We start from the raw sequence: 23,059 nt of genomic DNA, 5'->3' as shown, positions 1-23,059 counted from the left end.
GGCCTGGGCAAGGGGCTGATCAGGCGATCGGAGGGTGATGGGGGTCTACGCCTCTGGCTGAGGCATCAGGCCTGGTCAAGGGGCAGAGCCAGCAATCGGAGGGGTCTTGGGGTCCCCTGCCCAGGCCTGATGCCTGGGCCAGAGGCATCAGGCCTGGGCTGGGGGCAGAACCAGTGATGGGGGGAAATGAGGGTCCCCTGCCCAGGCCTGACGCCTCTGTAAGAGGCGTCAGGCCTGGGCAAGGGGCCGATCCTGCGATTGGAGGGTGATGGGGGTCAACGCCTGAGGGCTCCCAGTATGTGAGAGGGGGCAGGCTGGGCTGAGGGACACTCCCCCCCCCACACACACACACCCAGTGCACAAATTTCGTGCACCGGGCCCCTAGTGAAGTATATAAAATTATATAGTATTGAAATACATAAGTATACTTTTACATTTTTAATTTAGCTTTAAAATATGCACATCTAAAGAGCACATCATCAATCATGAGAAAAGTAAAATAATGTGATGTACATTGAGCAGAATCATTTTACTAGTATACGCTATTTCAGTGGTTCTCAACCTTCTGGCCCTTTAAATACAGTTCCTCAAGTTGTGACCCAACCATAAAATTATTTTCGTTGCTACTTCATAACTGTAATGTTGCTACCATTATGAATCGTAATGTAAATATCTGATATGCAGGATGGTCTTAGGTGACCCGTGAAAGGGTCGTTTGACCGCCAAAGGGGTCGCGACCCACAGGTTGAGAACCGCTGCTCTATTTCATTCACCTAGAGTTGGTAATCTCATTAACATGAAAACAAACATCATGAAGAGGCTTGAGCAGTAAAACACATTTTATGTATCTCAACTTTTCCCCACTATCCACTTTCTCTAATGATCGTGGGCCCTCCTGCCCTCATTTCACAAGTATAGAGGGGAGTAGCTCTGACCACACTCAGGATAGCTGCAAAGGAGGGCAACTTGCCTGAATAGTCCCAAGACCTAGTCAAGTTCAAGTAACAAGCAGTGTCTCTGACCTACCTCACTTACCTGGCCTTCATGCTCCTGCTGCCCAAAGCCGTTTCTTTCCCATATTTTCCCTGGTCATCCTTAGAACTAAGTCCTGGTGAATGACAAAGGTGGTCCTTATTCTCCCTGGGTAGTTATTAATTGATTTTTCCTGTGACTTTCACCAGGTTCAAGAGGAAGGAGCAACAGCCACACATATTTTTGTCTCACATACATTAACTTTTATATCCTTATAATTGATAAGCTACCTAGCACCCTATAGATATTAGCAGTATTTTCACTTTCCCAAGATATTTAACCTTGTTTCTTAACCCAAAGATACTCTTGCAAATTAAAAAATAATTCCACTGTCTTAATTGGCTAATACACATAAGAAAACAGTAGTGGAGTTAGTTTCTATTGTGATAGTGTATGATTTTGCAAGATAAAACAATGAATTATGACATCGAAACTTGTAGCATCCAGAAATCTGGTGGGGGGTGATACACCCCCTGGTAAAGACAGAAGTAACAAGGAACACCCTAACACCCTTTCAGCTGTACTCAGCTAAATGAGGAATATAACATGTTCCTAAGAAAGAAGTATTATGTTACTACTTTCACTTCTATTAAAAGAGACAACCAAGAAACTTAACTACAGAGGGAAAAGAAAACTATAGGGCCAAACATCTACCCCCAAAGCATACCTTATAGTTAAAGAAGAAACTCACAAACTGGGCAGATGAAAGCTCTATTAGGAATAAAAAATAAAAAGGCAAAAACCTTAATAAAAGAAAAAATTGATCTCAAACTGAAAAAGGCAATTCACCCTCACAAAAAGAAATATAACAACTAATATGTGGAAAATGCAATCTTACTGGTGAAGAAATGAAAACTAAAATAAGGAGATTTTCAGATTAAACAATGTTGGCCATGGGTGTAGAAAAATAGGAATTCATAAGTGGTTAGTCGGAGTAAAAATCAGTACAATCTTTTTGGAGACAATCCGGCAAGCCCTTAAAAAAGTACATATTCTCTGACCTGGTGATCCTTAAAAATAGTGCAAGTTAATATTAGCTCTGTGCTCAAATGAAAGAGGCACAATCACTAATGCTCCTCACTCGTTGCTTATGTCGCTGAGAGACTTGAAAAATTCACCATTATTAGAGGGTTAAGTCAGCTATGGCATATCTAAACAGCGGGGAAATGTTCAGTTATTAGTAAATATACTAATACTTCAGTACTTCATTGACACTTCCAAAAATACTGAATATTGAAAACTTCCTAAGCAAAAACTCTCAAGGTTTTATTATTATTATTTGCATAACTAATTCACTTCATTGTACTGATGGGGTGGTCATAATAATCTGGCCAGTCATAATAATCTGGCCACTCAGTGTATATTCTACTAGAGGCCCAGTGCACAAAATCCATGCACTCGGCGAGAGAGGGAGGTCCCTCAGCCTGGCCTGTGCCCTCTCACAGTCCAGAAGCCCATGGGGAGCAGGCCTAAGCCGTCAGTTGGACATCCTTAGCCCTGCTGTGGAGGTGGGAGAGGCTCCCGCCACCGCCGCTGTGCTCACCAGCCATGAGCCTGGCTTCTGGCGCACTGACCGCTAGGGGACAGCTCCTGCGTTGAACATCTGCCCCCTGGAGGTGAGTGTGCATCATAGTGACCAGTCATTCTGCTGTTTGATCGATTTGCATATTAGCCTTTTATTATATAGGATTTTAAAAAATATGTCGGGAAAATGTTTATCATTTGGACAAACTTTTTACCTTTGCTACATTGAGTAAATTTTCCATCAGATGGTTTTTCATCAGAGAAATTTAGTGATAAGCAAAATTAACATGTAACAGTTATTCCACCACAACTATGTTTGATAATTGCATCCTCATTTACTTCAATTTCACTGTGAAGGCAGTTCCTACCAGCATTGGTAGTACATTGTCGATGGCTGTTCTTCAGACATATTCTGTCTACAACGCCAGCTTCTTTTGGCTTCAGAGCTATGTTGTACCAATAGTTGGTCTTCAGACATTTCTGTTGATGACACCGCTTTCTTTTGGCTGCAGAGGCATGTTGTGCCAATAGTTGGTTTCAGACATTCTGTCGCCGATGCCAGCCTAGAGGAATCGGCTCCCTCCTCCCTCCTGGCAGGGTCCCTGGCAGGGGCCAATTGGGGGCGGGGCTGGCCGGGGAGAGGGCCACGGGAGGTTTGGGGGGCGGGGCCGATGGGGGCTCGGGAGGAGTCTCAGCTGAAGGCCTTGTGGGTGCACTTCCGGTCTTTGTGGCTCCCTGCTTGGGTTGGTGGCCCGCTCGCTGGCTGCTGCTGGCTTTGCAGTCAGGGATGTAGGCCCGAGGTGGAAGGAGGCGGGGAGGGTGCGCGGCCCCAGCGGCGGCACAGGGCGGAAGAGCCCACTCCTTGGCCAGCCCATCCCCAGGTAACGGCCCCTGGTCGCGGTGGTGTCTGCTGGCGACCTGGGGACGCACATGAGGCCGGCACTCAAGTCGCTGTGTCCAGCAGGAAGGGCACTTGCTCCCCACCACCCCAATTTTACAAATGCTGTGCTTAAACCGAGTATAAAAGTAGAAAGGCCAGTGTGGCCAAGCTGAATAAACCTCTGCGGGAGGAGGCCAGTGGGGTCCTGCCCCCCCCATCTCCCTACCACCAGTCACCACCGTCCCCCGATTGCCCCGCCACCCCTGGTCCCCTCCCTCTGCCTGCTGCACCCACCTTGGCTGGCCTGGCGCCGCCCACTCACTGGCCTCCCCCCTTTTCCAACTGGTCAGTCGATTTGCATATTAAGCTTTTCTTATATAGGCTATTTACTGCCATGTAAAGACATTTTAAGAGAAAATGAGGATTACAGAACAGTTTTGCCTATCTAAGCAAACATTGCCTATCTAAGCATTTACATATCTAAGCAAACATTTATTAAAATGTATTTGCTTGGAGGTGGGGAGTCTAGAAGGAGACTTAACCAAAATGCTTTCAGTCATTACTTTTCCTTAGGGTAGTGCAATTTAGGATGATTTTGTTTCATTTTAAAAATATTTGCATATGTGTTTTTCTAAGTTTTCTACAGTGATCATGCCTTAGTTGTGTAATTAAGAAAGAACTTTGAAAAGAAAAATAAGACTGACATTAAAATACTTAATAGTATTTTAATTAATCCCAAATCAAGATTCAGCAAGATTCTCTCAGTCATCTCCAGTTTTAAAAACTCCAGTTCTTATCAGTTCCACCTGCTGTCACCTCCCATCTATTGAATGTCATAGAGACTTTCAATCTGTTTTACCCTATTTACTTACTTATCATTTGAAATGTGACCAAAAATGCCACACTAGAAAACTCCTCAAGGGAAATACTCTATCATGTTACACTTTAGGCATAAGTGCTGAGATTAGTTTTTCATCATTTTCTCTGACCTTGTAGCAGCCAGTGGAACTTTAATGATTTTTAACATTGTAATCTAATTAAGTACTGTATACACTTATTACTATGTCATTTTCTTTAACAAATGACAGCATAAGACCCTAAAGAATGCATGCACACAAGCAATTTTTTTTTAACACGCATTATTAGTGACACTACCTGCTGAGATGTAATTTGGGTCTTTAATTCTTTTTATGGCTAGTGACATAGCTCATAGATCACAAAAAGGAAAGATTGAAAATACTCATTTTTTCTATTGTAATGATAATATATAAATTTAGGGTAAATGCTGCAAAATACGAAAAAATTTAAACTCTCAATTATTTTCCTAAAGGAATCATAGTATCAAGAATAACGGAGAGGTAACATCAAGTAAATTAGAACAAAGCACAGGGAATATTTCTAGATATAGCTCTCTGCAGCTCAAAAGGTAACAAGTCACTAATTGTGTATACTAGTACTAGTATATGCCCTTAATGATAGGTTTATGATATAATTTTGTGAGGCTGTGAAGATTTAATAAATCCAAATGTAAATATTCTAGTAGTCCTTGTGCTTTTCTTCTGCCTACATAGCAAACACTGAATTGATGTCCACTACTGTTCTAAACCAAAACACGATCCTATCCAAAAATAAGTAACAGCATGATAAACACATTTTAGCTAATCTTCTGGCTCATCAATGAAATGGGTATTTCCATAGTGGAGGAAATAAAAAGGATTATCACATAAATGGTGAGAATTTTAAAAAAATCAGTAAGACAAGCTGAATTTATACATTTTAACTGGGTGGGAAAATTATTTTTCTTTTGACATTAGACAAATTGTATAAGCAAATTTACATACAACAATTTAAAATTCCTAAATGGTTTCCCAGTTTGAACAAGTAGAGTTAATGGACTCTGAAACAAGCCACAAAGTTGCTGGGTGTTTTCTATTTTGTTTTGCTTTCCTAAAGAAAAATAGCAAATACAGCTAACCACAGTTGAGTTGTAGAGGAAGTCAGTCACAAGTATTAAGTATGCCTCTGTATAGTAAGCAGTTGCTTAACTGCGTAAGGTAAGTATTAAAGCTGGACAATGAACTTCCACCTTGTGATTCATACAATTTAATAGGAGTATAGGAACCTGTCCTTGCTTGGCTCTCAGCCTCCAATATCATTAATTTCTGCAACTGAAATCTGGTTTATGTCTAAGTATCTATATATGTAAAGGCCTAATATGCAAAGTGTCCCCTCGGGAATTCGACTGACCAGAAGTTCGATCATTCACTATGCCGTGGGCTGACCACCAGAGGGCGGCGTGGAGCAAAGGAAGGCCCCAGCCAGCAGCTGGCAGCCAGGGAAGGAAGGCCCTGGCTGGCAGCTGGTAGGGACCCTACCCATGCATGAATTTCATGCACTGAGCCTCTAGTACAGTGGTTCTCAACCTGTGGGTCACGACCCCTTTGGGGGTCGAAAGACCCTTTCACAGGGGTCACCTAAGACCATCGGAAAACACATATATAATTTATATTGTTTTTGTGGTTAATCACTATGCTTTAATTATGTTCAATTTGTAACAATGAAATCGGGGGTCACCACAACATGAGGAACTGTATTGAAGGGTCAAGGCATTAGGAAGGGTCAAGGCATGAGAACCACTGCTCTAGTACTTAATAAAATATTGTTTTCTTTCTTATTTTTTTGTTTTGTTAATCATCACATGAAGATATTTTCTCCATTGCTTTTCAGAAAGAGTAGGAGGGAGGGAGGGGAAAGAGAAAGAGAGAGAAAAAGAGAGAGAAAGAGGAAGAGAAACATCGATGTGAGAGATGTTTACCTCCTGCACTGCCACGACTGGGGTAGGGTGCAAACCCACAACCACGGTATGTATCCTTCACTGGGAATCAAAATCCTTTTGCGGGGGGGAACCCTTTGGTGTGCAAGCTGACGCTCTAACTACTGAGCACACCACCCAGGGCATAAATGATTTTCTTAAAATAGTTGTAGGGGAAATTCCATTTTAAAATCTTGTAAGACCAGCAAAATTCCTATTATTCAATTTCCTTGAAATGAAACCAAATTGACATGTTGGAAATTGTCTTTTTTTCAAAGAGCCAATGTTCGACACCATTTAGCAGGCAACAGTTTTTCAAAAGGAAACAATAACTATGTATTAAGTAGTATGTGGCACTTACTAGGATTAAAAACTTCTATGCTTACATATATTCCTTCTATGATAAATAACTCTTATTTTAACTAAAATATTCCTAATACAATTTGATAGTATTTTAAATGTTATACTGGTGTGTTGTCAGAAATTTCGTCTTTTAGGTAAAGGGCATTTCTGAATGCTAGAGTGATTAATATGCCTAAGTCAAAATTTCATGAAAAGATCTACAGATCTCTAGATATTAAACAATAATAAAAAGCACCTTTGCCGAAACCGGTTTGGCTCAGTGGATAGAGCGTCGGCCTGCGGACTGAGGGGTCCCAGGTTCGATTCCGGTCAAGGGCATGTACCTGGGTTGCGGGCACATCCCCAGTGGGAGATGTGCAGGAGGCGGCTGATCGATGTTTCTCTTCCATCGATGTTTCTAACTCTCTATCTCTCTCCCTTCCTCTCTGTAAAAAATCAATAAAATATATTTTTAAAAAAGCACCTTTAAAGAATCAATGACTCAACTCACCATCATAGATACATCAGTTGAAAAAGATGCTAGTTTACAACATCATAGTTTTTTAAACCACTTTTTATTTTTCAATTACAGTTGACATACAATATTAGTTTCAGGTGTACACCCCAGTGATTATACATTGTATAACTTACAAAGTGATCATCCCAATAAATCTCCTACCCATCTGACACTATACATAGTTATTAGAATAGTACTGGCTATATTTCCTATGTTGTACTTTACATCCTCAAGACTGTTCTGCAACTACCAATTTGTACTTCTTAATCCCTTCAACTTTTTCACCAATGCCCCAACCTCCCTCCCATCTAGCAACCATCAAAATGTTATCTGTATCTATGAGTCTGTTTCTATTCTGCTTATTCATTTATTTTGTTTTTTAGATTCAATTGGTGATAGATATGTATTTATTGCCATTTTGGTCTTTTTATCTCCTTCTTCTTCTTAAAGAAGGCCCTTTAACATTTCATGTAATACTGCTTTGGTGGTGATGAACGCCGTTAGCTTTTTCTCGTCTCAGAAGCTCATTATATGTCTTTTGATTCTCAGTGATAACTTTGCTGGGTAATCTTGGTTGTAGGTTCTTGCTTTTAATCACTTTGAACATTTCTTGCCACTCCCTTCTGGACTGTGAAGTTTCTGTTGAGAAATCAGCTGGAAGTCTTATGGGTGCTCCCTTGTAGGTAACTAACTGCTTTTCTCTTATTGCTTTTAAGCTTCTCTCTTTGTCTTTAACCTTTTGCATTTTAATTATGATGTATCTTTGTGTGGGCCTCTTTGGGCTCATATTGTTAGGGACGCTCTGTGCTTCCTAGACTTGTATGTCTATTTCTTTCACTAGGTTAGGGAAGTTTTTATGTCATTATTTTTTCAAATAGGTTTTCAATTTCTTGCTCTCTCTCCTCTCCTTCTGGCACCCCCATGATGCAAATTTGGTACTCTTGAAGTTGTCCCAGAGGCTCCTTACACTATCTTAATTTTGGGGTTTTTTTCTCTTTGCTATTGTGATTGGGTGGTTTTGCTCCCTTGTATTCCAAATCGCTGGTTTGATTCTCAGCTTCATCTACTCTATTGTTAATTCCCTGTAAGTTATTCTTCACTTGAGTTAGTGTAACCTTCATTTCTGACTGGTTCTTTTTTAAGGTTTCCATGTGCTTTTTAGTGCTGCTGAAGTTCTCCCTTAGTCCTCAGGGGGGACCTCTGCAGTTGAGATATCCCTCCTGATTTTTATCCACCACACGTGGGTGTGTGACCAGCCCTGTTCTGCATCTCCACCCCTCCTACTAGTCTGGATGTGGCTTCTTAGTTAATCCCCTAGTTCTAGGGCTTCTGTTCAGCTAAATTTCAGGCAGTGTTGAATGATGGTTGTTCTGTAGTTTAGCTGTAATTTTGATATGGTTGTGGGGGATTCTAGTACCGCTTTTTCCTATGGCCCCATCTTGACTAGAAGTTCACATAAGAGTTTGATTTTGAGCCAATGATGATCACAACAGTTACAGGCTAACAACAGGATGCACTTTGAGTTAAAAAGTCAAATATATAAAGAGCATACAAGTAGACCTTTTTATTTTTATTTATTTATTTTAGGCCTTTTAAAAAATAACTTTTATTTAAAGTATTTCACTGCCCTAGCTGTTTTGGCTCAGTGGATAGAGCATCAGCCTGTGGACTGAAAGGTTCCAGGTTCAATTCTGGTCAAGGGCACATGCCTGAGTTGCGGGCTTGATCCCTAGTAGGGGATATGCAGGAGGCAGCCAATCAATGATTCTCTCGCATCATTGATGTTTCTCTCTCTCTCTCTCTCTCTCTCCCTCTCCCTTCCTCTCTGAAATCAATAAAAATATTTTTAAAAAAATAATAAAATAAAATATTTCATGATGTGAAGTTACAAATATATTTCCCAGAGAATATTGAACATACCCTCTAGCAAATATCCTTTCTCTTCTTTTTCTCTAATGTATACTTCTTTACCACAGTCTTACTTCAAGGTTCCTTGTCACCTGATTTCTGCTCACACATGCCTGAAATAGCACTTTCAGGGCAGAACAAAAGAATGACCCAGAACTCTGGTCCTAAACTCAGACACACCCTGGTTTGAATCCTGGCTCTACCAATTATGACTTGTGTGACCTGAACAAATAACTGAACTAAATTTCTTCTTGATAAAAGAAGGTCTGTTATAATAATTGAAGCCAATTAAAATATATGGTGTGCTTAAGCACAGTGCCTGGCACAGCGCAGGCACATTATTTAGACCCTGCTGTTGCTACTGTTCTTCCACTCTGCTAGGACAGCAATGTGCTGTATAGCACAGAGTACATGACCAACAACTGTCTTCCACCCAGTTCCACTGCCTGTGGCTTGTATATTGTAGAATACGGTTATTATAAGGACCCAGGGAGATATAACAGTTGTTTTAAAAGAAATTAGTAAACACTATTTACTGATTTCTGAAAGGCAAAAGAAAAAGAATAAACTCCTTACCATGGTCAGTACACTGATTTCTGACATCCTCTATGCTTTCTACTTTGATGGTTTCTTGAAGAAAAATGTAACAACTGTCTTGGAACTGAACCCAGTTGGATGAAGGACAGTCTATGTGGAAAAAGAGAAACACTGTTCAGTAACTTGAAAATAAGAATTTCATGAATTCCTACAGATGAAAATATTAGATTTTCACAGAAAAAAGGAAAGGCAATTGCCCTTGTTAATTCAGCAACAAGGCTTTCAGTTTTTGTTAAAATGAGAAATTGACGAGTGTGACAGTAATTTATTTTTCTCCATTAAAAATGATGGCAACGAGAACTGAGCAAATGAATCTTTTCTGGTTTTACAGAGCAAAGTTCTAAGTCTTTGGGTTGCTTAGGAATTCAGACATAAATTATAGCATTCTTGTCAAGGCAACAAACTATCAAGGAAGACAATCAGAATTACAACCTCTTTTTAAGGTCACCTTTGTAGCATGCAGTAACAATTCCAAAAGTCTTAGTTTTACAAGATCTTTTTGTTAAAATTATACTTCCAAGAACAGAGAAGAAAACAAGTTGCTGGATTATGAATATTCAGACAAGTTTTCCTATTGCACTGGAAAACAAGATTGATGTTCTTCTGAATGTTCTTAATTTATCACCTCATGAAAGCAGATTCTTAGAACTGGTTCTAGGAAACACAACTGTTTCTCTCCCTCTACAGCTGTGAGGTAGAGGCACATCTCCTTTGTTTCCATCTTGGTCTCTTTTGTTGGTCATTATAAAGGGGTACAGTTTAAAGCCTTGGTTCTAGAACTTCACTATTAGCATTACAAGCAAAAGTAGGCCTGCCTGCAAGAGTTTGGTTTCAACGGCCAGAGGAATGGACAATGGATACAAGGTATTGACTGAATTGCAGTGAATAAAGGAGCATAAGGCATGAATCTTCCATATTCTCTCAGGTCTATATAGGGAAAAGCACTAAGATTTTACATAGTTTTATTTTTAAGTTCGGTATGTATTATAATTTTAAGACAAACAAGTAGAAGGATGCCCTACTACAAAGATCAGAACTTAACAACCAGCTATGTGAGTCTAAATTCAGCAACTTCGATTTTACTAAGCTCAGGATGTGGCAGAGACTAGGAGTTGTCTCTGGTACTAGACCTCAGCACAGAGTACATGACCACCAAGCTAGGTTATTTCCCAGTCTTCTAGTAACTTCTGGACAATAAGGTCTGAGCAGAGGTGAAACGTGTAAAATGTGTCCAGCCAGTGTGGCTCAGTGTTTGAGCATCAACCTATGAACCAGAAGTTCGATTCTCAGTCAGGTCACATCCCCAGGTTGGGGGCTCGATCCCCAGTACGGTCCGTGCAGGAGGCAGCAGGTCAATGATTCTCTTTCATCATTGGTGTTTCTCTCTCTCTCCCTTCCTCTCTGAAATCAATTTAAAAAAAATTTTTTTTAAGGAAGAAGTGTGTTCCTTGGACCATATGTCCTCTTTCCCACTGGCTTGAATATGGTTAGCCATCTCTAATCCTGTAAACAATGGAAGCAGCCTAGGAATAACAGAGCGACAAGACGGAAGACGGAAGGACCCTAGGTGGAGCCATCATATCACACTCAAGTTGTAACAAGGAAGAAAAGAAACTTCCGTGTGGTTAAATCCACTGTTAATTCAGGTCACTGTTATAGCAGCTGGATCAATAACCTACTTAGTACAATGGGCTACTTAGAATCATCCTGATGTATGAGACCTGAGTTTTTCCATTGCCATATAGTATTGTATGAATTTATTCATTTTTCTGTTGATGACATTTGGATAGTTTCTAATTGGTGTCCATTAAGTACTCTTGCTATAAACACATTGGGCATCTTTTGGTGCACATAGGGATGCTTCCTCATGGGTATATTTCTAGAAGTGGAATGCTGGGTCATAGAGGTATCTCTGTGTCTAGCTTTGGCAGATACTGCCAACACTTTTGCAAAATGATTATAATTCTTACAAGCAGCAATTAGGTTTCAAAAAAATTTCCAGTTTGACAATATTTGTTTTGTAATTAGAATATTTCAATTAATATTTAATGTAATTACTGATGCATTTGTGTTTATATATACCATGTTACCATTTGTTTTCTATTTGTCCTACTTGTTTTATGTTCCTTTTCCCCCTTTTGTGTTTTTTTTAGATTACTAAATATTTTTAAGTTCCATTTTTCTTTTAGCTTATTAAATAAATTTTCTTTAATTTTATTTCTGTAGTGGGAACCCTGAAAATTACAACATGCCACCTTATCTAAATTTTATTGGTACCTAAACTAAATTAGTACTTATACCACTTCCTAGACAATGCTAGGATCTTATAATATTTGAATTTCATGGACCTCCCTTCCTTTGTGTTATTGTTTTATTACTATTTTGCATGGTCAATGTTCCTTTAGATGTAAACACATATTTACCTACTCTGTTGTTCTTCATTCCTTCTTACATTTCTGTGTTACTAAGTGTCTCTATACTACCTTCATGTTTGAAGGATATTTTTGCAAATACAGTGGGGCCTTGACTTACGAGTGTCCCGACTAACGAGTTTTTCCAGATACGAGCCATCTCTCGGCCGATTTTTTGCTTTGAGTTGCAAGCTAAAATTCGGGTTACGAGCCAGCTTCAGATACCCCACCGCTAGTTGGCACAGCGAACATCACAGTGAACGCCACAACATCAGCCCAGCATCACGTGTCTCACTCGTTCACTTTAAGATTTGATATATGAGTAATTTGAGTTACGAGCTACGTCACGGAACGAATTAAACTCATAAGTCAAGGCCCCACTGTACAGAATTCTAGAATGGCAGCTTAATCGTCATTTAAGAAGTAACTTTGCCCTAACCGGTTTGGCTCAGTGGATAGAGCTTCGACCTGCGGGCTAAAGGGTCCCAGGTTCGATTCCAGTCAAGGGCATGTACCACTGAATGCATAAATAAGTGGAACAACAAATCGATATTTCTCTCTCTCCCCCTTCCTCACACTCTCTAAAATTAATAAATAAATAACTTTTTAAAAAATTTCTTTATTGGTTAAGGTATTACAAATGTGTCCTCATCCCCCCATTAACCCCCAACCACTCGTGCTCTCATCCCCCTGTTGTCCGTGTCCATTGGTTTGGCTTATATGCATGCATACAAGTCCTTTGGTTGATCTCTTCTCCTTACTCCCACCCTCCCCTACTTTCCCTCTGGGGATTGATAGTCTGATCGCTGTGTCTCTGTCTTTGGATCTTTTGATGACCTACACCCACACTCATATGGCACTGATCAAATCCTGTATGCCAGTTATTTGATATTGATCCTATTTTCTCAATTGGACTGTGAACTGCATGACAACAGAGACCATGTCTTAAATTTAACTCCCCCCACACCCCCCAACTATCATAGTGTCTTGTACATAACACGAGATAGTATGCAGAGAAGTGGGCAGTGCAGCATTCTGACTAAGCACATTAAGCTATGGAGAAAAGTCTGGCTCTGACTACATGATCTTGGCTATATGTAACAACCTTCCGGTGCCCCAAGTTCCTTATTTGTAAAATGGGGATGATACCAGTACTTATCGCAGGAGGCTTTTTTGAGAAAATTGCTCTAGAGGCTACAGATTCCACAGTGAACAAAAGGGAAAAAAATTCCTGCTATCCTGGAGCTCATATTCTAGTTGAGGCAGATACACAGAGTAAGTAAATAAAATAATATGTAGGAGGTGTTTCATATTATTTCAATTGATAAATAGAAATTAAACTTTACAAAAATTTATTTTATTGATTTTAGAGAGAGGGAGAGGGGGAGAGAGACAGAGAGAGAGAGAGAGAGAGAGAGAGAGAGAGAGAGAGAGAGAGAGAGAGAGACTGATTTTGTTGTTCCATTTTTATGCATTCATTGGTTTCCTTGTATGTGCCCTGAACCAGGGATAGAACCTGCAACCTTGGTGTATCAGGACGTCTCTCTAATCAACTGAGCTATCCGGCCAGGAGAAGGTGCTTTCTATTTAGGTGGGTTATTAGCCAATCTATTGCCAAGTAGCAAATTAGCAGCTTAAATCAACTAAAAAGCTTTATTATTTTACACAGTTTGTCTGGGTCAGGAATTCGGAAGCAGCTGCTTCGCTGGGTGATTCTGGCCTGGGGTGTCTCATGAAGTCGTAGTCAAGATGTTGGCCAGGGCCACAGCCTCCACGAAGGCTCACTCATACAGACGGTGAGTTGGTGTTGGCTGTGGGTGGGAAGCCTCAGTTCCTCACTACATGACTTCTCCACTGGGTTGCTCAAGGGTCAAGTGATTCAAATGAGAACAAGGTAGAAGTGCAATGTCTTTTATAATCCAGCTTTGGGACTCACACTCGGTTATTTCCACAATATCCTGTTGGTTATACAGGTCAGCCCTAATTGGTGTGGGGGTGAGCTATGTGGAGTATGAATACCAGGAGGTGAGAATTTCTTGGGCCATCTTGGAGGCTAGCAACCACAGAGAGTTATAAGCACTAAGGAGAAAAGTGAAAACAGAGAAGCAAGATCCTTAGTGTAGGGTAGGGGTTTGGGTTGCAATCTTAGAAAGGTGTCTAAGAAAGGTCTCATTATAAAGATGCCCTATAAAAAGATCTGAATGAGCTGAAGGAAAAAGCCATGTGGATATCTAGGTCAGAGAGAGGGAATAGCAAAGATTCCCTCTGAGATGGGAGTGAATATGATGATGATGATAATGGTAATTATAGCAAGTCAAAGAACATTGTTGAGGAAATAGATAAGCAATACATGATAAGGACAAAAAGAGAAGAAAAAATAAACTGCAGGCAGGAAAATGTAAAAATTATTGCTTCACTTCCTCAAACCTCTCAGTTGCCTTCTCTGTAGGCTCATGTCAGCATTAGCTGAAATTCCAGTTAGCTGATTCAGCACGGAACCCTCCTTGCCATGCTCCAGGAACAAGTTTTACGCACTGCTTTAGCGATGCAATTTTACTTTGAGAAGAGCAATGTCCAAGTAGAGACTGGATACCTCCCGTGAGGAAAGTTGGTGAGATTCCTAGACTTCATGAGCAGAAGGCTAAACTAAGACTTGCTATCATCTTGCCTCCCTAAAATATTGCCATAGGTTTTCAGGTTCTGTAAATATTTTCCATAAAATATATTTCAATAATTAAGCTTTGCTTAAAAAAACAAAAAAAATCCTGCCGACAAAGCTCTCTGCAAAGTACTTTCTGTTACTCTTTGCAGCACTCCCAAAAGATAGATTGTTATTAATAATACACCTAAACGGCCTGGCTGGTGTGTCTCAGTGGTAGAGCGTTGACCTATGAACCGGCAGGTCATGGTTTGATTCTCCGTCAGGGCACATGCCTGGGTTGTGGGCTTGATCCCCAGTAGGGGGCATGCAGGAGGCAGCTGATCAAAGATTCTCTCTCATCATTGATGTTTCTAACTTTCTCCCTTTCCTTCCTCTCTGAAATAAATATAAATATATTAAAAATAATAAAACACCTAAACAAGTCTTTATGAATTTTGTAACTTTATAATTCTAGTGCAGAATTTTAGGAGCCTGATGAGAAATTTAAAAGCTTGTACTTCACGTAACTCCAAATGTTTCCATATAGTTTTTCTGCCTAAAATTACCTTGTACTGAAAGAAGAAAATGGCATATCCACGGAATATTTTGCATTACTGGTAAGCTGCCATAGAACTCTCTGTTCCCTTATGATTTCTTTTTTTAAACAATCAGGCACAGAATAAGAGGAAGTGATCCTGGGGACATACTTGTTCTGAGTGTTAACAAGGGAAAGGCAAAGATTATAATTTTTTTCTTTGTCAATAACAAGACCTTTGCCCCTCTCCCATTAAGATATGAGCTGCAGTCACTGACTGTCCAACAAGGGCAAGTGTGGCAGAGACAGAGGAGGAAGAAGAGCCCCTTATCCCCTTTACTGTGTAAGGAGGAGGGAGTGGCTGTTCCAAGTCCCTGACTAATCCAGAGCCCAGTGTGCTGGCCTGCAAGATCTCCCTGAATCTCAAGGAAACCCAGCCTCTCTGACACTCCATTTCCTCTCAACACCACCCTTCCCACCTCGCTTCCACGGTGTCCCTCTCTGCCTTGTCCCCTCACGTGCCTTCTCAGAAGAGTTGTCATGATATTTATTCATTGTATGGGGATACCAGTCAGTGTTACTCTGCACCTACTGGGCATCACTAGCCCATTTTCTTAGAGAGTCAGTTTTAAGATTTACCCTCAAGCCCGAACCCGTTTGGCTCAGTGGATAGAGAGTCGGCCTACAGACTGAAGGGTCCCAGGTTCGATTCCAGTCAAGGGCATGTACCTTGGTTGCGGGCACATCCCCAGTAGGGAATGTGCAGGAGGCAGCTGATCGATGTTTCTCTCTCATCGATGTTTCTAACTCTCTATCTCTCTCCCCTCCTCTCTGTAAAAAAGCAATAAAATATATTTTAAAAAAAGAGATTTACCCTCAAAATCTAAAATAACCCACAAAAGGAATGAAATATTTGATATGTGTTATAAAAATTGTCAATAACACTGTTTTAAAACTAGTTTTTAACACATGAGCACATTTATAAAAGCTTCTCAATAATGAAAGAAGTCCTGAAATAATATCTAGTTGCAATTTCACTTTTTCATTGGGAGTAAAATAAACATTTATTAACATTTCAAATTCAAAAACTATGTGAATTTCCCTTGAAACATAACTGTGCCTTCCACAGAGTCATAAAAAGTCATATCAACAGATTAAGATGATTTAATGCTTTAAATTCAACTATGAGATAAGTTCATAGCAGAGGTAAAATAATTTGGAAGAAATTACAATCCCATTACCCACCTGCCCCCCCCCTACTTTTTAAACCATTATCTAAAATTTTTTTTATTACAAATTAGAATAAAGTACAGAGACATAAATCAAAACAAAATAAAACTCCACGAGATGGTAAAGTCTCTGCTATTACAGAGCTTCCTCCTGGTAAGGGAAGTGACAAGCAAGAAAACAGTGACAAGCAAGAATGGGGTGGAAAAGGAGACATCTGTAATACATACTTTCAACAATAAAGATAACTTTTTATTTTATTATTTCATTACTTTTTTATTTAAATTCTTTCTGGTTTAAAGTATTACATGAGTCTCCTTTTTCCCCCATTGACATCTCCCCAGCCACTCCCACCCCCCAGCACATGCCCTCACCCCCCTACTGTCTATGTCCATTGGTTATGCTCATATGCGTGCATACAAGTCCTTTGGTTGATCTCATTTTTAAAAAACAAGATGCATTCAGAAAGCATTAAGTGTTTTGATGAAGATAAACGTGGGGATGTGACAAAGAATGTGGTGTGTTCAGGGAAGACCTGAGGAGGTGAACAGATCTGAATGATGTGGGTTAATACGGCAATTCCAAATTAGTAACCTACATCTTTATAAATTAGTGTTTTCGTACTCTTTGGGTAAATACCCAGAGAGGAGTTGCTGGATCTTATGGTTGTTCTATTCCCAATTTTCAAAGGAACCTCCACACTGTTTTCCATAGTGGCTGTACCAGTTTACATTTCCACCAACAGTGCAACAGGGTTCCCTTTTCGCCATATCCACACCAACAGGGATTATTTTTGTCTTTTTGGTAATAGCTATTCGAATAGGTAAGAATGGCTTCTGATTTGCAGTTTTGATTTGCATTTCCCTAATAAGTAGTGATGTTGAACATCTTTTCATAGGCCTGTTTGCCATCTATATGTCTGGAAAAAAAATGTCTATTCATTCTGCCCATTTTTATTTTTTATTTTTATTTTATTTTATTTTTTAAATATATTTTATTGATTTTTTACAGAGAGGAAGGGAGAGGGATAGAGAGTTAGAAACATCGATGAGAGAGAAACATCGATCAGCTGCTTCCTGCACACCACCTACTGGGGATGTGCCCGCAGCCAAGGTACATGCCCTTGACCGGAATCGAACCTGGGACCCTTCAGTCCGCAGGCCGACGCTCTATCCACTGAGCCAAACCGGTTAGGGCCCATTTTTAAATCTAATTGTTTTTTGTTATTATTGAGCTGCATGAGTTCTCTGCAGCATTATTTACAATAACTACAATGTAAAAACAACCTAAGGGTCCATTGATGGATGAATGAACAAAGAAAATGTGCTATATATGTACAAAGGAATACTACTCAGGATGGATCTTGAGGGTACCTTGCTAAGTGAAATAAATCAAATGGAAAAGAACAAAAGTAATAAGATTTCACCCATATATGGAACATAAAACAAAAAAAGTAACAAAACAAAAACAACAAAGTAACAAAAAACCCCAAAACAAATCCACAGACAGCAACAGAATGGTGGTTACCTGAGGCAGAGGGGATCGAGGGAAGGTGAATTGGATAAAAACTAGACTTTGGACAGTGAGCGCACAATAGAGTGATACAGACATAAAAATATAATGCTGTATACCTGAAATTTACATAATGTTATTAACCAATGTTATTTCAATAAATTTAATTTAAAAAATTAAAAATACAAAGAGGGCTGCTTCCACAAAGAGCTAAAAAAAAAAATTAGTTACCTAAATTCTGATCCATGTGCTAACCACAGAATGAGGATTTACTTTGAAATGCTAATATTCACTCATCTTATGCCATCCATAGGAAATCACTGACCCAGTAAACATACTGATCATCTACTAAGTGCAGAAAGAACTCTTTAAGAGGAATACCATAGAACCTCATTCAGGAATTTAGAGAGTGTTTTGCTCACTGTGATTTTCAAGATAACTAAAAACAATATAAGAACACTTACAAAATAATTTCCAAAATACCAGAACAATAGCAATGATCTCCATGTCAACATTAAATTCATACTTCATGCAGCAATACCACAGGAGCTTTTCTGTTGAGGTCTCGCCATTCAGCTAAATCTGTGAAAACCCTGAAAAGCTTTCTTAACTTAGTCCTAAGCCGAATGTGATTCTTGATCTTATCTGGATGGGAGATTTGTGAAGTATTAAGATGAAAAAAATACATACATATATAGCTTTTTAGCCCTATGTCATCAACATGTATGTGAATGTGGCCAATAACCATACACATCCAACGTACATCCCTGGAAAGTGTCACTCATGAGGTTTTCTAGTTGCAATAATTACCCTTCATTTTGTATGAAGAGAACAAGGAAAGATACAAGATTTCCCATGCATGTCACAGGTACTAGACATAGAATTTTCATCTAATGCTCACAGTTAGCCGTGAGGTATTATCTCCATTTTACTAAGGTGAAATGAGTTGGGTAACTTGTTCAAGGCCACAGTTGCTGTACCTGACTCCAAAGTTCATGCTCTGCTCATGCTCCTTCTAAATCAATCATTAAAGCCTCCTTCCTGAGAGAAGCTGATTAATTAATGGCATTAATGTATTCAACACGCACTTTTCATAAGCTCTTGAAAAGCCTATTTACTGACTTTGGGTGAACACACAATACAATATGCAGATGATGCATAACAGAACTGTATGCTTGAAACCTATATAGTTTTACTGAAATAATGTCACCCCAATAAATTCAATAAAAATTAAAGAAAAGCCCATTTAACCATCCTGCCAGTATAAAAAGGAAAAAGAACAAAACTTTCCTAAAATAGCTTGTCCTCTATTGATCAAAACAGCTTTTCTGAAGAGAGATATCCAAATCTAGAAGTTGATGTTTTTTTGTAAAGTTTAATAAGAAAAGAATGTTTTGACTAGCCCGCAGTATGAAGGCATGGCCACCCAGAGGGTGGGTTCCCCGGGCATTTAGATGTTACTTAGATGTTACGGGCGGGCAAACATGATGAGGGCATGCTTAAGGTGGGCTCAAACAGCCCCTCTTCACAGATCTCAAGCCCAGCCCTGCCTGAGGAAAAGCGAATGTGCAGTCTGAGCAGCAAGAACATCTGCACCAATTGTTTCTGCTCCTTCACCGGCATCAGATGACATAACTGGTCGTAAATGCTGGTGGACAAAAGGTTTCAGGGAAGGAGCTTCGGGTTTTTAAGCAAGTTCTGGGCTGCTGACTCTCCTGCTGCCTCCATCACTGAGGTCCTTTAAAATATTCCTGCCTGTCAGCAGGCTTCCAGCAAGAACTTATAAAACGACAATGAAATTTCGTAGCGGGGTGGGGGGGGGGGGGAGAGGAGGGGGGAAATCACACTCTTGCATAATCATTTAATTCAAACCCACACAAGTATTCACCGAGTTCTTGTTTATTTTGCTCTGTAATTCCTGGAATTGTTCCTTCAGTAGTGCTTGGGATGGAAGCCTTTCCCCAGAGCGTACCCCAGCCACATATTTTACATGCTTGCACAGGAAATGTGTTTGTTGTGTTTTTCTTTTAAACCACATGTTCAACAGAGTTGTATTTTCCTCAGGAGTCATTTGGGAAATGACTGACGAACATGTGTAATTTTTCATCTGTCACTTGCACAACTGCAGACCACACTCCACGATCTTTAAATCACACGACTTCAGTGAAATCCAAGCTCAGGCTGCGCCCGTCCCACTAGGATCCAAGGGTTATCTGGCTGCACTGTTTTCCTGTTGCAACAACTTGAACACCAACCAACTGGACAAACACCGCGGTGAGCAGATGAGGGCCTGCTTCCTCCCACCCCCGCCCCCCACCCCGCGGGGCACAGCTGGGGACACCTCGGCGGCCAAGTTCCCCGCTCCCCATCGCAGCCCCCAGTGGCGCTGAAACTGTTCTCGTCGGGTACCCTCCATCCCCCTGCTCTCCAGCCGCTCAGCCCCCTCGAAGGTCCCCCTCGCTCCGAGTGGGGTCTGCTCTGACGCTTGCACTCTCGGGAGGGAGAGGGAACTCTCGGGAGCTCGGCGACCCCTTCCCCCGGGCGCCCTCCTGGAACCCCCTGAACTGGAGGGTAGTGGGGGGAGGGCCGACTCCTGGGCCGCCCGCGGGGGCGCACGGGGTGGGCGCGCAGGGAGGTAGAGAGGCCCGGGCGGGACGCGGCCCCCGGGGCGCCCAGGGACGGGTAGGGGATGGATGGTGGAGAGTCTCAGCGGGGCCGGGGGCGAGGAGGGGGCCTCGCAGGGGCGGCGACTTACCCGCGACAGCGGCGGCGGCGAGGCCCAGCAGCGGCAGTAGGACGGCGGGCAGCGCGGGCCCGGGCATGACGGTGGGTGCGGGCGCCCGGCGGCGCGTCTCGGAAATGCGGGGCGGCCCGACCCCTCCCACCGAGCGGCCCGCGGAGGGCGGGGGCCGGGCTCGCCCAACCCGCGGCGAGATCCGGCGGCGCGCTGCCCGCTGGACCCGCTCGCCAACGCAATTTTTAAAACTTTTCACTTGAATAGAATTAATTTCGGACTCGCAAAAATCGTACAGAGAATTTTTGACGCCCTTCAGCCAGCTTCTCTAAATATTAACGTCCTATATATGCCAGTGCCATAATCAAAGTCAAGAACGAACGCTGGTAGACTTTCATCGATTGTCTCTCTAATGTTTCTTTTTCTGTTCTCAAATCCAGTCCGGGATCATTCATTGCACTGACATCGTATGTCCCTTTGGTCTCCTTTAATATGGAACAGCTCTTCTGTTATTCCTTTTTCTCTCTCCGGGTTTTAAAACGTTTTATTTGCATATTAAGGATATTGCGAATTCCAGTAATTAAAATCATTTTAACAACAACAACAACAAAAAATGGCACTCTGATTAAATTGCGTCTTCCAGCCTGCAGGACACCTTGGACCAGCTTGGTTTTTACTCTAGATTTCGCTATCGTCCCACCAGCTTCTTCCTTCACCAACATCACCAGCCTGCAAGCTGGTTTCCTTCCCTGCCAGCCAGCCAGGCAGGTGCAGAGGCAGGCACGGATGGCCTTAGTTGTCAGCAGTTCTCTGATGTGAAGAGAGGCAGCGTAGGCATTTAAATTGACCCAACACCTTTGCATCTTACAGAGGTAAACAGCTAAAGTAAGAGGCCAACAGTTGTGGGATGTACAGTGCATCTCAGCGGTGCCGCATTCCGATGCGCCTGCTTGCTTCTCCTGTTCAATCGTTTCTTTGGATTTTCCCCTTACGTTTCTGTCTTCTTTAATTTCAATTTATAGATTTTCTCAATCTCAGCCACAGCCTGTTGTAGACATGGTTGCAGAGGAAACAGTGAGGTGTGCAAATGAGAAGAGTCCAAGCTCTTCAGAGGCCGCCTCTGTTATTCTTTGTCTTTCATCATGTCCTCACTTTTGAAGAGTCCTGGCCAGCTGTTTTGCAGGCACTTCAGGTCCCATTTGTCTGCTGTTTCCTCCTGAGGGAGAGTGGGAGAACGGGATTCAGGCGGTTCTCCTTTCGGCAAGGGTACCGCAGAAGTGATGTGCATCCCCGGAGGGACAGATGTTTGTGTCTCACATCGCTGCTGATGTTACCTGGGATCGGGCGGTTAAGGTGGTGTTTGCCAGGTTTCTCCTTGGGATCTCATGGCCAGAAACCACTTCAAAGGCTCCTCCCAGTGAACTATGTCCCTCAGATAACTTTTCTCTGCCACCAGAGCCTGGATTAAAGTTCTTTAAACTATGCTTGCACAGCCCTTGGAAGAAACCAACCCTGTTGACACCTTGATCCTGAACTTCTGGCTTCCAGAACTATAAGACAATAAATTTCTCTTGTTTTAGCCAAAACAAGCAACAACAACAAAACTGTGCTTGCTCTGATGTATGTGTAAACTATTCAACTGTAACCTGAATGGTGAGGGCCTCTGGAACCAGACAACACAATGCTCAGGCCAGGGCCAGCTGGGCTGCTTGTTTAAGCCCTGACAGAGCCTCGTGTCATCAGCAAAAAGAATCCTGCAAAATCAAGTCTGAACTCAACAATAAAAATACAACTCCATTAAAAAGGTACAAATGATATGAACTGACCCCTCACCAAAGAAGATATATAGGTAGCAAATAAGCATCTGAAAATACATTCAGCAGCGTATATCATCACAGAATTGCAGATGAAAACAAAAATGGGATACCACTATACACATATTACAGTGACCTAAATCTGGAACACAGACAACACGAAATGGCAGTGAGGATGTGGAGCAAGAGGAACTCCCATTCGTGGCTGGTGGGAACGCAAAGTGGTGCAGCCGCGCTGGGGACAGTTCTGCAGCTTCTTACAAAACTAAATATAGTCTTACCGTGGGCCCAGCAACTGTGCTTCTTAGTATTTACACAAACAAGTTGAAAGCTTACATACACACAAAAACCTGCATGCAGATGTTTTTAGCAACTTTATTCATAATTGCCCAAACCAGGAAACAACCAAGATGTCCTTCAATAAGTGAATGAATAAACCAAGTGTGGTATATCCATACAATGTAATTTTATTCAGAGCTTGAAAGAAATGAGCTATTGAGTCATGAAAAGACATGAAAGAACCTAAAATACGTATTGCTAAGTGAGAGAAGCCAATCTTAAAAGGTTACATAT

At 41.3% G+C, this 23,059-nt stretch overlaps 1 protein-coding gene across 1 annotated transcript in view; it reads right to left on the bottom strand.

The window, feature by feature from the left end:
* Positions 1–23,059, bottom strand: part of LOC132238610 (lymphocyte antigen 75-like) — a 129,496-nt gene that overhangs the window by 8,644 nt on the left and 97,793 nt on the right. Inside the window, exon 35 of the mRNA XM_059704333.1 lies at positions 9,592–9,702. Within this exon, the coding sequence (XP_059560316.1) occupies positions 9,592–9,702 (111 nt within the window). The remainder of the gene's footprint in view (positions 1–9,591; positions 9,703–23,059) is intronic.

This window comes from Myotis daubentonii, chromosome 7 (genome assembly GCF_963259705.1).
Source record: "Myotis daubentonii chromosome 7, mMyoDau2.1, whole genome shotgun sequence".
NCBI classification, from domain to species: Eukaryota; Metazoa; Chordata; class Mammalia; order Chiroptera; family Vespertilionidae; genus Myotis; species Myotis daubentonii.
The sequence above is the reverse complement of the archived record's forward strand: the minus strand, read 5'-3'. Positions and strand labels throughout refer to the sequence as shown.